General features: G+C 48.1%; 1 protein-coding gene across 1 annotated transcript in view; it reads left to right on the forward strand.

The window, feature by feature from the left end:
• The window catches only part of NGLY1 (N-glycanase 1), a 177,905-nt gene that overhangs the window by 40,483 nt on the left and 120,752 nt on the right, over positions 1 to 16,670 (forward strand). Inside the window, exon 3 of the mRNA XM_069212023.1 lies at positions 5,855 to 6,091. Coding sequence (XP_069068124.1) covers positions 5,855 to 6,091 — 237 coding nt within the window. The remainder of the gene's footprint in view (positions 1 to 5,854; positions 6,092 to 16,670) is intronic.

The raw sequence follows: 16,670 nt of genomic DNA on the forward strand, positions 1-16,670 counted from the left end.
GTCACTCTGTGGTTAATAACAAAGCCTGTACTGGGTGGAGGTGCTTCACACCTCCCCCTGTAGGAACTGTAACACCTGGCGGTGAGCCTCAAAGGCTCACCCCCTTTGTTACAGCACCACAGGGCACTCCAGCTAGTGGAGTTGCCCGCCCCCTCCGGCCACGGCCCCACTTTTGGCGGAAAGGCCGGAGGAGATAATGAGAAAAACAAGGAGGAGTCACTGGCCAGTCAGGACAGCCCCTAAGGTGTCCTGAGCTGAGGTGACTCTGACTTTTAGAAATCCTCCATCTTGCAGATGGAGGATTCCCCCAATAGGGATAGGAATGTGACCACCTCCCCTTGGGAGGAGGCACAAAGAGGGTGTACCCACCCTCAGGGCTAGTAGCCATTGGCTACTAACCCCCCAGACCTAAACACGCCCTTAAATTTAGTATTTAAGGGCTCCCCAGAACCTAGGAACTCAGATTCCTGCAACCTAAGAAGAAGAGGACTGCTAAGCTGAAAAACCCTGCAGAGAAGACAGAGACACCAACTGCTTTGGCCCCAGCTCTACCTGCCTGTCTCCCCACTTCTAAAGACACTGCTCCAGCGACGCTTTCCCCAGGGACCAGCGACCTCTGAATCCTCAGAGGACTGCCCTGCTCTAGAAGGACCAAGAAACTCCTGAGGACAGTGGCCCTGTTCACCCAAGACTGCAACTTTGTTTCCAAAGGAGCAACTTTAAAACAACTACATCTCCCGCCGGAAGCGTGAGACTTGCTACACTGCACCCGACGCCCCCGGCTCGACTTGTGGAGAAACAACACTTCAGGGAGGACTCCCCGGCGACTGCAAGACCGTGAGTAGCCAGAGTTGCCCCCCCTGAGCTCCCACAGCGACGCCTGCAGAGGGAATCCCGAGGCTCCCCCTGACCGCGACTGCCTGACTCCCAGATCCCGACGCCTGGTAAAGACTCTGCACCCGCAGCCCCCAGGACCTGAAAGATCGGAACTCCAGTGCAGGAGTGACCCCCAGGAGGCCCTCTCCCTTGCCCAGGTGGTGGCTACGCCGAGGAGCCCCCCCCCCCCCCTTGCCTGCCTGCATCGCTGAAGAGACCCCTTGGTCTCCCATTGATTTACATTGGAAACCCGACGTGTGTTTGCACACCGCACCCGGCCGCCCCCGTGCTGCTGAGGGTGTACTTTCTGTGCTAACTTGTGTCCCCCCCGGTGCCCTACAAAACCCCCCTGGTCTGCCCCCCGAAGACGCGGGTACTTAACTGCTGGCAGACTGGAACCGGGGCACCCCCTTCTCCATTGAAGCCTATGCGTTTTGGGCACCACTTTGACCTCTGCACCTGACCGGCCCTGAGCTGCTGGTGTGGTAACTTTGGGGTGGCTCTGAACCCCCAATGGTGGGCTACCTTGGACCCAAACTTGAACCCCGTAGGTGGTTTACTTACCTGCAAAAACTAACTAACTCTTACTCCCCCCAGGAACTGTGAAAATTGCACTGTCTACTTTTAAAATAGCTATATGTGATTTATATGAAAACTGTGTATGCTATTTTGATTATTCAAAGTTCCTAAAGTACCTACCTGCAATACCTTTCATTTAAAGTATTACATGTAAAATTTTAACCTGTGGTTCTTAAAATAAACTAAGAAAATATATTTTTCTATACAAAAACCTATTGGCCTGGAATTGTCTCTGAGTGTGTGTTCCTCATGTATTGCTTGTGTGTGTACAACAAATGCTTAACACTACTCCTTTGATAAGCCTACTGCTCAACCACACTACCACAAAATAGAGCATTAGTATTATCTCTTTTTGCCACTATCTTACATCTAAAGGGAACCCTTGGACTCTGTGCATACTATTCCTTACTTTGAAATAGTGCATACAGAGCCAACGTCCTACAATGGCAACAAAAGGAAAAACATCCATAACTGCTATGACTTTTCAGGCAATTTAGTTTAAGCCATCTCAGTCACATGTTACGGTATTAGGGCTGGACGAGAGAAGCTATAAGAGGTGTTCTGAGTAGACCACATTACATCTGCTCAAGTATAAAAGTGGTGTTTAAGTTTAGCTTTTCAGTCTGTGTGCTCAGATGAGACTTTTGACTAGTTGTAATCCCTGCTTAGAAGTTTTCTTACTGTTACTTTAAAAATGTATGGGCCCTACTATGAAGACATTCAAAGCCCCATTAAAATTATTGCACCTTTGTTCAAAAGTAACAATTTTATGTCATTAACATTATGGTAGCTTGCTTAGAAGAGCTGGTAGCTTTTCACACTTGCAGGGATCCTAGATTTAGAAACCAAACAAGGTGAAGGGGCCTTTTCATATCTTGAAACTCTCCTCCAGGACAGTCCCTCACTCTTTACTCTGGCAATAGTACAAACACCATCTCTTACTGAAATATTCAAAAACACTGCTTTTTATGCCTCCCTCATATTCCCTCCCCTAAAAATAATGAAAAAAAGCACATACATGTATATACGGGGGGCTTCTATCAGTCCTCTTCACTGCACATCTGTGTGTCCACCCATCACAGCCCACAGCATGAGGCAATGAGTCAGCCAACTTCAGCCAATGTGTCTCCTCGTAGTGAATAATTTGCCTAGAAAATAGTCCTATAAAGTGCCAAGGTTGGTAGGCCATTCTCTACTTTTATGTCATGTTTTTTACTTACTTATTTTTGTGATATAGCATTTCCTCATTCATTTGTTTTTTACAGGCATATGCACACTGTAGTAAAGAGCCCCTTTATGTATGGTCACCCACATGTTTTTGCCCCAATACTGATGTATATGACTCTGTTAGTGCACTGAAAGCCTGCTAATCGGTCCCCAGTGCTCATGCTCTCTCCCAAAATGTATTTGTCGACTTGGTAGTTCCCTGATTGGAAAGGACTTTACCCCCTTATAAGCCCATAGTAAATGGTACTGAGGGCATAGCTGGCAAAAGATTCCCCAGGGCTGCAGCACAAGTTTGTGCCAGCCTGGGCGAGTCACACAAATTGCTGATTGCAGGCTGCCAGAGCAGTACAAACTGCTTGAGTTCGACTGTGCCCTCACCGTGAGTGTCACAGTCCCATGCACTGCCTTACATGTAAGTCAGACACCCCTATGTAAGGCATCTGCAGCCCAGGAGGCAGGGTACATTATATTTAAGGTGCAGGCATGTAGGCACATGCTTATATGTCTCTATAGTGTCTTTTCCATTAAAGTACATTATAAGTCCTGTCCGGTCCGTAGGATAACATGGGACTTAAGCCCAGGAAGACCCGGGTTGCTAGCTTTATGATGGTACCTCCTAGATATGTCAAGTTTGGTGTCAAACAGTGTGCTTTCTCTCCCCCAACACAAATCTTGTGTTGAGGGATGGCTGTCGTGATCCCACGGGGCACCCCAGAGGTTGCCCACCTGTTTTCTCAACTTCTTTGTCCTCTGGCCAGTCAGCCCACGTTTTTTCTTGCACATGCTGCCGCCAAGATAGGATTCTGACCTCCTGCCAGTTAATGTGGACACTCCCAGGAATCAGAGACACAGGCTGAGACAGGAGGGAAGTCACACCTCCCGTCCTCAGCCGGGATAGTGAATAGAGGCTCCAGGGCAGTGAACTTCAAAGGCTTCAGGGCCCCGGATCGCCATCTGTGCTGTCCCTCAGCAGAGGAAACAGCCCTCCCCTTACCCCCAGGCACATTTGCTTGTGGTCAGGTGGGGAATTAGGTATAGAGGACAGTGCACAACCCCCAGCAGGCTTGCCACACCTCTAGGGTGAGCCGCTCGGTCAGTGTACTAAATTTAGATTTTTGTCATCTTAGGAGTGGCAAAATAGAGGGTTTTGGGGTAGCAAAGGGTGACCCATCCCACCGGATGTGGTCACCTCAGGGGCGGATTAGCTGTAGGAGCTAGTTCCGCATTGGCCACTAGTCTCCACACCCTTAACTCCCCTAAATCCAAGATTTAAGTGACATCCCTGACACCAGACCTTCAGATCTGATCGACTAAATTAAAGAAAGACCAAAAGGAGCTCTGTGTCACCGACGACCAGACTTTGCCCACCACTAGACAGCAAAAGAGGGATACTCTGCCCCTGAGGAATCAGACTGGGAACTGCATGAACGATCCTCGTCCTTGGCTGAAACTCAGCACTCGCAACTAGAGGGACCCCTGTGGAAGCTAGAAGCACCCTCAGTCTCCCATGGAGTATTGGCACTAGTCCCCTGCAAGCTGCAGGTAAAACGCTCACAGGATCTGAAGATTTTGCAGCCATCGGGCCCGCTGTGGGATCGACAAAAGGCAGATGGTCCAGTGTCTTCTGGGAGTTGCATGCTTGCCTGTCCCGAAGTTATAGTCCTTTATATTGCCCCCCCAGACCCTGTGAAGTTCCCAAAGCTTTTCTGCATCTTTGCAGCTGCCAAAACGTGTTGGTTGCCAGTCCAATAACTGACCCCAACATTGGGTGCTGCAACTGCAGGGCAGATTGTGGAGCCTGCATCCGACTTCTGCAAGACAGCCTCAACTGAGTTTTTGCATCCCTGTGCCAGCACCATCATGTAAGCGGTAAAATCGGCAACAGCATGAATCCCGTTCAGCACCACGGACAGTCGGGACAACTCTGCAGGGCCAGGTAAAACTGCGCTGACTGTCGTGAACTAGTCCTAGGGACTGCACAACCTTAATCCTGCAAGGGTTCCAAGTTACTCATTCTCCAAGTACTGTTTTGTTACAAGTAGTATTTCTCCATTGACTTCAATGCAAAATTTAAATGCCATTTTTGCTCTTATGTTTTTTTGCTTTTCAAATGTATAACTCCGGTTGTACTTATGCAATTCTTTTTGATGTGGTGTCTAAAGTAAGATAAAAATTAGCTCTATTTTTTTAAGTTGGTGTTGATTTTTTTTTTTAGAGTTGTGTCAATTACTTATCGTCCATGTTGGTACTCTGAAATGCTTGACACATGTCCCTCTTAGTAAAGCCTGATTGCTCTTTGCCACACTGCCAGGACTGAGCTATGGATTTACTAGTGTGAATCCAAGGACCATCTTTGGGGTATTGTGAGAGCATTACATGGTGAAGACTAACTCCCACACCACATAATACTCCATTTTCCTACACACACCATTATCAGATGTCTGTTGTATATGTTTGTAAAAAAGAAAAAAGTAAAAAATAAATTGCAGGCTTACTAAAGTCACACCTATTTGCTTTGCTATATCTTATTTCACCTTGAATTCATAGTCTGGTCTAAGATCATAGCTTCACACAGCTGTTGGCGATATTTGATTAGGCATCCAGGCATACACATGCTTTACACTCCATGTACAAGATTTCAGAGCCAGTGTGCCTTATGTCTGTTTTGCGGGAGAAAGGGGAATTACTCATTTATTTCTTGCCCCCTGCAAGTGCTTACCAGCAAGTGCCAGTAGACTCTTCATATATATTGTAAAAAAAAATATATAAAAAAAAACTATTTGCCCAATACTGCCTTCATACTAAATATACTTTAAGAAAGACCTACTGGCCTTTTTAGTGCTCATGACCACTGACTGAATTGGTCTGTTAAACCCATTCTTAAATTTATCAGACAGATTCATTTATGGGGAACACAAGGTCTACTTGTTTTCTTTGCTAATGTGCGCCTTTCCACTGCTTATCCTTCATGGACTTTTCCACGTTCTTTGGTGATAATATATGTTTTAAAAAGCTCACATCCAGTAAACAGAGTGACTTGCTTCTAGTTGGTTTAAGATGAGCGTTGCTATATGATGCATTACCCAAGTTGTCAAAGACAGGCAACCTCTTTTTTTTTAAGGAAGACATAGGTAATCCATGCAGCATTATTTCTTTTCATTTTTTTTTTCAGGGAGAAACCCATCTTGTTTTCCCCAAAAAGGCCTCAGTTGAGAAGCTCCGCAAAATCCGAAACTACATTGCTGCTGAGAGAGAGAGCCAGTTGTGTCAAGTGAATCCTGCCCCAGCAGCTTCGACTCCGCCGCTCCCTGCCACCTGTGCACAACCCACTGTATCGCAGTCCACGCCACCAGAACAGTCCCAGGTCACCACGTCCATACCGTCAACAACAAATCCAGCAGCCTATTTGGTAAAGTATTGGTTACTTCTTTGAAGAAAAGGCATTGGTAGTGGCTTTTAGTTTCTGTATTTTTACCAGGGCTCACAATGTTTTTTGCAAACTTTGCCTTTTTAAGGACCTCAGCCATCTCCCTATTGAGGTATTTATGACTTATGCTAAATTAAAGTAATTGGTGGTATCTACTAAATATACATTGGCGCATACTTCCTATTGTTTAAGATTTGCTAGCTGCCAGCTGTCCCATTGCTTGAGAGTTCGTTCTGTGTTGGTGGATGAACATTACCATTAGCTGCCACAGAGACGTAAAGTTCACATATTGCCCCACTTAATTCATTTTTAATGTATGTATTTTACATGGATTTCACCCAGAGGCTGAGCACTGGAATGCTAATTATAGCAATTATAAGGTAAGAGGGAAATGCTATTGCAGGACATAGAAATTGATAGGTTCACCGATTTGTACCAGAATGCAGTGGTAGCCCACATGCACAGGTTTTCCTAATGTAAGGGTCTGTGTATGGTGCTAATACGTTGTTTCATCCATGGTTGATCAAAACTATGCAGGTGTGATCTTCATTTGACTATATCATTAAAAGCTGGTGTGTGCTGCACGCAGCAAATTGTTGCCTTCATGGGGGATCCCTGTACGTGGTAACAAGGCCTCTTGTACCATACGTTGTGCACGATCTGCAGAGGGCAGTCACAGTTCATCCATTAGCCATCCTGCTAGCTGGTGGGCAGGCCATTGCAGTTGCGCTGCTAGGTAACAGTGTTCAAAGTTAGGGGCCCCATAGCCCTCTTTCTCAACTGATAACTGCAGCTTGTGCAGAGCAACTCAACGCTTTCCTTTATTCTAGAGAATGGCCCACAACAATGCGTGTAGGGCGCAAAACAGGCTCTGGGGTATGCTCCTTGGAAGATTGTGGAAGAAATATAGCAGACGTGAGGGCATCACCATTTCAGACTGTGACTCTACCTTGCACAGTGAGTGGGAGTGTGCTCCTGACTTCATTTGGGCTTGAAGGTAGGTGACGTCCCTAGTAAGGTTGCCATCAATCAGATCTTGTGTGGTACGCTAAATGTTAATGCCCAAATATTGGAAAGTGCGTGACTCCCAACCGAGGAGGTGCGAGTCCACCATTAAGTGCTGCGTTGGGCATTCCAAGTGAGTTGGAATCAGACAGGACTTGGTCCATTTCACACTCAAGCCTGAGGCAACCCGGAACTCCTTCAGGATGTTTGTGATCTCTGATATGCCTTTCGAATATCATGGACGTAGATTAATGTTGCCTGTGTGTCTCTCTCCTCACAGAGGTATACCCCACACCTAGCCTTGTCTGAGCCTCTGTGCCAGTTTCTAAAAGGAGTGGTCACAGAGGGCATCTTTGATGCGTTCCCCAGCTCACAGTAAATGGGGCGGAGATACATTGTCTAGTCTTCACTCGCGCAGTGGCGCTCTGTGTAGAAGAGTCTAATAAATCATTGGAGTCTGCTGGTTATGCCCATTGATGTTAGCGTTGAGAACATGAAACCCCAGTCTATAGTACTGAGCGCCTTCCCTAGGTCCAGTACAATGCATGCCACGTAGGGCCAGTGGGTAGTGGTCAACTGCATTGCCCTATTGAGCCTACAGATATTGAGGATGCTGGATCTGCCCGAGATGAAGCCATTTTAGTCTGGAGGAACCAGAATGGAAAGGTACTCCAGCAGTCGCACTTTTACTTAGGATTTTGTAGTCTGCTCTGAGCATTTACAGTGGGTGATATGATGTCACCTTCTGTGGATCCCTGTCGGGCTTAGGGAGTGGTACAAGTAATGACTCGTAGAGCATCAGAGGAAGTCGACCCTCCATTAACACATCCTGGTATACCTAGGAACCAGGTCATCATACTCCTTGTACAGCTCGAACAGTAGACCATCTCGTCCTGGTGTTTTACACCAGGCAGCACCCCGGATGGCTCTGCGAATTTCTCGCACTGTGGTGGGCACGTTGAGCTCCTTCTTGTCAAAGGGATCAATGATGGGCAGTGTTATTCTGTCTAAACAGTCTAGAATGTGTGCTTGCCAGTCTACTGGAGCGTGTCATAGAGGTTTTGGTAGTGTTGTGGATGCTGTGTGTATGTATGTTTGGCTAGTAACCTGGCAGGTCGGACTTTTTTCTGATCATGGTGATTGGGGTGACTGGTACCACGCTCCTCAAGAGCCATGCCAGCAACTGGCAGACTTATCTCCTTCCGCATGCATTTTGGCCTGATAGGCCCGGAAGTCCAAGCATTGCAGCTGGGCATGACGCTGCTTGGCAGTCACTAGAGCTGGCCGGGCTCTGGGATCTGTATGCACTGCCCCTTCGAGGGCCCCTAGAGATGCCTCTTCCAGAGCAGGTCCCTATGAAGGTCATCCCTTGCACCCACAACCACAGGTATGCACTGGCCTCGGGGCACCACATTCAGTGCTTCCCATTCCACAAATCTGGAGATAGCTGTGCCCGGGTTATCTGTCAGGTAACTGGATAGTGCTGCATGGGTCGTGTCCCAGAATACTGGATCTTCCAACATAGTCAGCTAACGCCAGTTGCGGACCGGTGGACGCGGTGCTCCCCATTCGAGATGTAATTGAAGTAGGTTACGGTATGAGAATGTTTTCCCTAAATATTTGGCATTTATGGCCTGTAGATGAATGGCCGGGTGACAGAGTATGCGATCCAGGCCCACGTGGTGGTTGTGTAGGGGTACATAATATGAGTACTTTCTAGCAACTCTGTTAAGGGTGCGCCAGCTATCTAATACGGACCAATGTGTGAGCCATTGGGAGATACAAGTGACAGCAGCCACAACAGGGGAGGTCAGCAAAGGAGGGTGAGAGCGATCCAGTTGTGCATTTAGAACACAGTTGAAATCTCCTCCAATAACCCGGGGGACATATGCCCATCTAGTAAGAACCACAGAGGGGCGTGCCAGAAAGGCTTGTTGTGCTACATTTGTTGCATAGATGCTACCCAGTAGGAGGGGCCTGCCAACAACTTGTCCCTCCACTAGGAGATAGTTCCCCGCAGAGTTTGTTTCCGTTGCTGTACACTTAAAAGGAACCAAAGGTCAGATCCAAATAAGCTCCTCTCAGGCAAAGCCGGATTATGAAATACTATAACATTGACCATGCTAGAGTTTCTGTAGGCGCGTCTTCTCCAGATATGTGCATTTCCTGGAGAAGTGCATTCTGAGCATGTCACCTTTTCATATATTTCTGTACAGTGTGTCTATTACACGCTGTCCCCATGCCACAGACATACCATGTTAAAATGCACAATCTAGCCATAACGCTCTGCCCATATTTAGGGGGGGAGAGAATGATGGGACCAAGAGAAGGGGTTTGAGCAAGAACTCTCAAGGGTGCCAGCGCTGGAGGTACGTAACACGCGGGGCCAGTTAATATTTCTCTACATGATCTTAAAAACAATAAGAACAGAACCTCCAACTCCCAACCCAAGGTGGCCATGCAACCTCCAGCTTCCCAAGCAAACAACGAACAGTCCCATGGTGGGGTTCCCCGGGTCGTGTAATAGCATACAGAACATCTTCCAAGGAGAGTTTCTGGGAGGCAGGCAGTATGCCGGGGCCAGGTGCAGCGTGGTTGTAAATTGCAGTGACCATGAATAACTCAAAGATGGGGTGTTCCACCCATCTCAACAAAGGTGATTTCAGGAGTGAGAGAAATCTGACACGGGCCCTGCTGTAGTCGGACACTAGTTCTGATTTGTACGGGTATTCGTAAGGTACAGGGAAGGAATAGAAATCAATTTCAAAGTACTTCTACGAGGAGGCAGCCAGGCACTTACCCCCAGTCATGTGCAGGACCAGTTAGGATAGTTTCCAAGCATGGCCCCGCGCGTCTTCTCTGTAGCCTTCTCAAACCATAGCATCCGCAGTCTGCGGGGTTACGTCTGGCCGGATGACCTGTGTGGCACTGCTCATCAAGGCACATGTCCTCTGGAGCCTGGGGCCGCGGGGAGCACCTTTTCGCCCATAATGTGGTTGCAGCCGACAGTGCCTGGATCTCTTCTCTGGCCTGTGCTGGGGCAGGGGTGCCATTGTCTCTTGGATCTCTATCTCCTCGGTCCTGGCGCTTACCACGCCACTGGGTTCTGTCCGTCTGGGATCTCGGCATTGACGGAATCAAGGACTCCTATTGTTGCTGCTCTACCCAATCTCAGGCATCCGCTGTCTCGGTAAAGAAGTATCTGGTCTAGTTTGCCATAACCTTCAGCTGGGCTGGAAATAGTGAGTAGGTCAAGCCTGCTCATCTTAATAATTTCTTCACTCCCAGGAAGGAGGCTCTATGATGTTGCCCTGCCAGAATGTAGTCCAGGAAGAGGAATATGCGTGTGTAACCATGAAAAATCAGTTCTGCAGCTCAGGATGGTCTCTTTGTCTCTGTAATTCATTAGTCTGACGACCACCGGCCTGGGGGTTGGCACTGGTGGGGAACCGTCTCACCAGTACTCGGTGGGGCCGTTCCACCAGGTAATGAGCTGACAGTACCTCAGTCCCCACTGCTTGCCCCAGCCATGTCTCAAAGAATAGCACTGGGTCCAAGCCTTCTGCATCCTCGGGGAAGCCCACAATCCTAAGATTCTTGCCGCAGGACCGTCTCTCGGCATCTCCCGCTCTGTTCTTGAGCTCCTGAACCTTGGCCATGAGGGACCTGAGCTGCCCTCCTAGGTTGGACACTGTGGGCTGAAGTTCGTCCAGTGTGTTCTCTGCTTGTGTGACGCAGGAGGTGAGTTTTCTTTGATCATCACGTAATAGGCCCACCTCAACCGCCACTGCATCAAACATGTTTCATTGTCTGGTGTCGGCTATAGCAGCAATAATTTTGTCCAGCCTAGCATCTACTAGGGCTGTGGGCAGTTCTGCTGGTGGTACCACCTGCTCGACCTGTTCAGTGGTCTCAGCATCTAGACGTCCCACTGTGGGAAACTGGGTTTTTGTTGCCGTAGTGTCCCCCCCCCATATTTTGCCTGGTATTTTTATGCAACTTTGAAGTGCACTGGGTTCCTACTATCCAGGTCCCGAGTGCCAGGGTTCTGTCCCCAAAAACGCACAATTGTTCCCCAAATTGGCAATACATTTGGCACCATGTAAGTCCCTAGTAAATGGCCCCTAGGGCATAGGTACCCAAAGAGGGTCCCCAAGGGCTGCAGCATGTATTGTGCCACTCTCCGGGTGCCCTCACCTAGCACATGCAGACTGTCATTGCAGGCTGCATGTCTTGGTGCAGCTAAAAGTGAAAACACAACATGGCACACAGCTTGTGTGCCATTTCCCCTAACACTGCGTGCAATATATGTAAGTCATCCTTAGAGCAGGCCTTACAGCCCTAAAGCAGGGTGCCTTATAGAACAGGTGTGGACATATCTGCAAGAGTGGATATGCTCCTGCTGTGTCTGTCGATTCTGAAACCTAGTAAGTGATCAGAGAAGCCATTTTAAGTGCATGTGCTGGACACTAGTCAGAACGAGTTCCCCGGCTATATGACGACCTCACTGAAAATGAGGATGTTTGGTATCAAACATCTTGTATTAATAAACCCTCACTGATCCCAGTAATGTATTTATTAATACATGCACACAGTGGGCACCTTAGAGGTGCCCCCTGGAAAACCTACCATCTTCCAGTGAGCTGGCTAACTAGTTTTAACTAGCCTGCCACCAATAGACAAGTTTCTGACCCTCAAGGGTGAGGACCTATGCTCTTGGGCGGTCAGGAAAAAAGCCTGCCCTGGCAGGGGTGGTAACAATCTGCATTCCAAGGCAGGGAGCTTCAAAGAGGCTGTAAGGAAATGCCTCCTTGGCATGGTTACCCCCTGACTTTTTGCCTTTGCTGATGCTATGTTTTGAATTGAAAGTGTGCTGAGGCCTGCTAACCAGGCCCCAGCACCAGTGTTCTTTCCCTAACCTGTACTTTTGTATCCACAATTGGCACATCCTGGCATCCAGATAAGTCCCTTGTAACTGGTACCCCTGGTACCAAGGGCCCTGATGCCAGGGAAGGTCTCTCAGGGCTGCAGCATCTCTTATGCCACCCTGGAGACCCCTCACTCAGCACAGACACACTGCTTACCAGCTTGTGTGTGCTAGTGAGAACAAAATGAGTAAGTTGACATGGCACTCCCCTCAGGGTGCCATGCTAGCCTCTCACACTGCCTATGCAGTATAGGTAAGACACCCCTCTAGCAGGCCTTACAGCCCTAAGGCAGGGTGCACTATACCATAGGTGAGGGCACCAGTGCATGAGCACTGTGCCCCTACAGTGTCTAAGCCAAACCTTAGACATTGTAAGTGCAGGGTAGCCATAAGAGTATATGGTCTGGGAGTTTGTCAAACACGAACTCCACAGCACCATAATGGCTACACTGAAAACTGGGAAGTTTGGTATCAAACTTCTCAGCACAATAAATGCACACTGATGCCAGTGTACATTTTATTGTAAAACACACCCCAGAGGGCACCTTAGAGGTGCCCCCTGAAACTGTATCCAACTATCTGTATAGGCTGACTGGTTCCAGCAGCCTGCCACACTAGAGACATGTTGCTGGCCCCATGGGGAGAGTGCCTTTGTCACTCTGAGGCCAGTAACAAAGCCTGCACTGGGTGGAGATGCTAACACCTCCCCCAGGCAGGAGCTGTAACACCTGGCGGTGAGCCTCAAAGGCTCACCCCTTTGTTCCAGCACCGCAGGACACTCCAGCTAGTGGAGTTGCCCGCCCCCTCCGGCCACGGCCCCCACTTTTGGCGGCAAGGCCGGAGGAAATAACGAAAACAACAAGGAGTCGTCACTGGCCAGTCAGGACAGCCCCTAAGGTGTCCTGAGCTGAAGTGACTCTAACTTTTAGAAATCCTCCATCTTGCAGATGGAGGATTCCCCCAATAGGATTAGGGATGTGACCCCCTCCCCTTGGGAGGAGGCACAAAGAGGGTGTCCTCACCCTCAGGGCTAGTAGCCATTGGCTACTAACCCCCCAAACCTAAACACGCCCTTAAATTTAGTATTTAAGGGCTTCCCTGAACCTAAAGATTTAGATTCCTGCAACTTACCTGAAGAAGAGGACTGCTGAGCTGAAAACCCCTGCAGAAGAAGAAAGAAGACACCAACTGCTTTGGCCCCAGTCCTACCGGCCTGTCTCCTGCCTTCCAAAGATACCTGCTCCAGCGACGCTTTCCCAAGGACCAGCGACCCCTGAATCCTCAGAGGACTGCCCTGCTTCAAGAAAGACAAGAAACTCCTGAGGACAGCGGCACAGCTCCAAAAGAATTGCAACTTTGTTTCAAGAAGCAGATTTAAAGACCCCTGCAAATCCCCGCAAGAAGCGTGAGACTTGCAACACTGCACCCGGCGACCCCGACTCGACTGGTGGAGAACAAACAACTCCGTGAGGACCCTCCGGCGACTCCGAGACCGTGAGTAACCAAAGTTGTCCCCCCTGAGCCCCCACAGCGACGCCTGCAGAGGGAATCCCGAGGCTCCCCCTGACCGCGACTGCCTGATCCTAAAGTCCCGACGGCTGGAAAAGACCCTGCACCCGCAGCCCCTAGCACCTGAAGGAACGGAACTTCTGTGCAGGAGTGACCCCCAGGAGGCCCTCTCCCTTGCCCAGGTGGTGGCTACCCCGAGGAGCCCCCCCCTTGCCTGCCTGCACCGCTGAAGAGACCCCTTGGTCTCCCATTGAAATCTACAGAGAACCCGACGCTTGTTTACACACTGCACCCGGCCGCCCCCGCGCTGCTGAGGGTGTACTTTTTGTGTGGACTTGTATCCCCCACGGTGCCCTACAAAACCCCCCTGGTCTGCCCTCCGAAGACGCGGGTACTTACCTGCTGGCAGACTGGAACCGGGGCACCCCCTTTTCTCCATTGAAGCCTATGTGTTTTGGGCACCTCTTTAACCTTTGCACCTGACCGGCCCTGAGCTGCTGGTGTGATAACTTTGGGGTTGCTTTGAACCCCCAACGGTGGGCTACCTTGGACCTAAAACTGAGACCTGTAAGTGATTTACTTACCTGTTAAAAAGAACAATACTTTACCTCCCCCAGGAACTGTGAAAATTGCAGTGTGTCCACTTTTAAAACAGCTATTTGTGTTTTATGTAAAAAGTATAAGTGCTACTGTAATTATTCAAAGTTCCTAAAGTACTTACCTGCAATACCTTTCAAATGAGATATTACATGTAGAATTTGAACCTGTGGTTCTTAAAATAAACTAAGAAAAGATATTTTTCTATAACAAAACCTATTGGCTGGATTTGTCTCTGAGTGTGTGTTCCTCATTTATTGCCTGTGTGTATGTACAACAAATGCTTAACACTACTCCTTTGATAAGCCTACTGCTCGACCACACTACCACAAAATAGAGCATTAGTATTATCTCTTTTTGCCACTATCTTACCTCTAAGGGGAACCCTTGGACTCTGTGCATGCTATTCCTTACTTTGAAATAGCACATACAGAGCCAACTTCCTACAGAGGCCCACCACCCTTGGCATGCAGATCTGGTTTCCCTCAGAAGAGCACTGCCAAACCCCGGGGCCCATTTGACACCTGGACATGTGCCTCATAAAGCCTGTGAGGACCGATCCCCAATGAGTAACTTTGGGCACCTGATGCTGTATTGCACTTTTGCACCCGGCCGCCCCAGTGCCGCCCAGTGTGACTTGTTGATGTGGTCATGGACCATGTCCCATTCTTACCTTAAGTCCAGAAGATTGGTCCCTTAAATCGATGTGGAGGGCCCGAATGCAGTACATGTTCTTCCCTCCTAGGATAACAGGGCACCCGAGGCTGAAAAGCACCTCTGCACCTGGATGCCTCGGTGTCTCCCGAAGTGAACTGTTGTTGCTGCTTTGGACCTTGCCCTAAACTTACCTTAACTCCAAAAGAACAGCCTGTGGGTCATTGCTAAGTGCCCGAATGCAGTATGTTTCTTTTCTCATAGGATATCATTAGGGCACCCAACGCTGAAAAGCACCTCTGCACCCGGACGCCCCAGTGCCTCCCGAAGTGACCTGTTGGTGCTGCCTTGGACCTTGCCCACACTTATCTTAATTCCAGAAGATGGGTCCTGTAAGTCGCTGCTAAGTAGCCATATGCAGTATATGTTTTTGCCCCCCTTAGGATAACATCACTGCTCTAAACATTTCACTGTCAACTTTTGAAAACTGTAAAATTTCATAACTTGAAAAGTACTTTCTTGAATCCAATGATCCTGGTATCAAAATGTATAAAACAGTAGGTGTTATTTTTATAAATTGGTATTGGATTTCTTTATTGAGTGTGTCTCGCTTACTGCCTTTGTGTGTACAATACATGCTTAGCACTACCCTCTGCCTAACTGCTCACCCACACTACCACAAAAGAGAGCATTTGTGGTGTCTTTTCTGCCTATGCAATTACTTTGGGGTTTGCTTGGACTCTTTACACAGTGTACCTTTTTTTGTCCACTATTGAAAGAGCCAGCTTCCTGCTATCATCCACTAATTTTGCACAACATTTGGTTACAATCCCTGCATACAAACAGCAGCCACAGCTTCCTAAATCATCTCTGCAAGATAGGCCGTGCATAAATAGCTTTCAAGCACATCCTTAAGCCTGCAAATAATCTGCTGGTAACTATGCTTTATTCTGGTTGCCATTTGAAATCTTAGTCCAATCTGTTGTTACTTTGCACACTTCTACAACTTCATGCAGGAGTGCACCATCACTGCACCCAAAGCCCTATCTTTCCTGGGTTTCTGCATCATCCAACCTGTCTACTCAGTCAGTGTCTGACTTCACGTGGCACAACCAACAGTCGATTTACATCAGCCCTGTTAGGTTTATGCATTTCTAACACACTTTGTAACCTCTCCTGGAAAAGCTTAGGGCCTCTTAATGCTCATTAAATCAGAAAGGATCCTGGCGATATAAACAGTAACTCAACCCCCAGAATCATGGTAGCCCCTCAAGAGAAGGAGAGTGTTTGGAGCTGGCAAAGATGGATTTTCATCGTTCTTCATAGGGTGAGAGGAGGCCTCCTCCCTCTCTTTTAGATTCTGACTTTAAGCCAGTCTCTGTGAACTTTCTCACGTGATAACCTGACTGTCTTCACAGGCATCCCTGTGCCTTTCTAGGACTGAACTGTAGGAAGTTGGCTCTGTATGTGCTATTTCAAAGTAAGGAATAGCATGCACAGAGTCCAAGGGTTCCCCTTAGAGGTAAGATAGTGGCAAAAAGAGATAATACTAATGCTCTATTTTGTGGTAGTGTGGTCGAGCAGTAGGCTTATCAAAGGAGTAGTGTTAAGCATTTGTTGTACATACACACAGGCAATAAATGAGGAACGCACACTCAATTCCAAGCCAATAGGTTTTTGTATAGAAAAATATATTTTCTTAATTTATTTTAAGAACCACAGGTTCAAATTCTACATGTAATATCTCATTTGAAAGGTATTGCAGGTAAGTACTTTAGGAACTTTGAATAATCATAATAGCATATATACTTTTCACATAAAACACATATAGCTATTTTAAAAGTGGACACAGTGCAATTTTCACAGTTC

The sequence above is a fragment of the Pleurodeles waltl genome, chromosome 10 (genome assembly GCF_031143425.1).
Source record: "Pleurodeles waltl isolate 20211129_DDA chromosome 10, aPleWal1.hap1.20221129, whole genome shotgun sequence".
NCBI lineage: Eukaryota > Metazoa > Chordata > Amphibia > Caudata > Salamandridae > Pleurodeles > Pleurodeles waltl.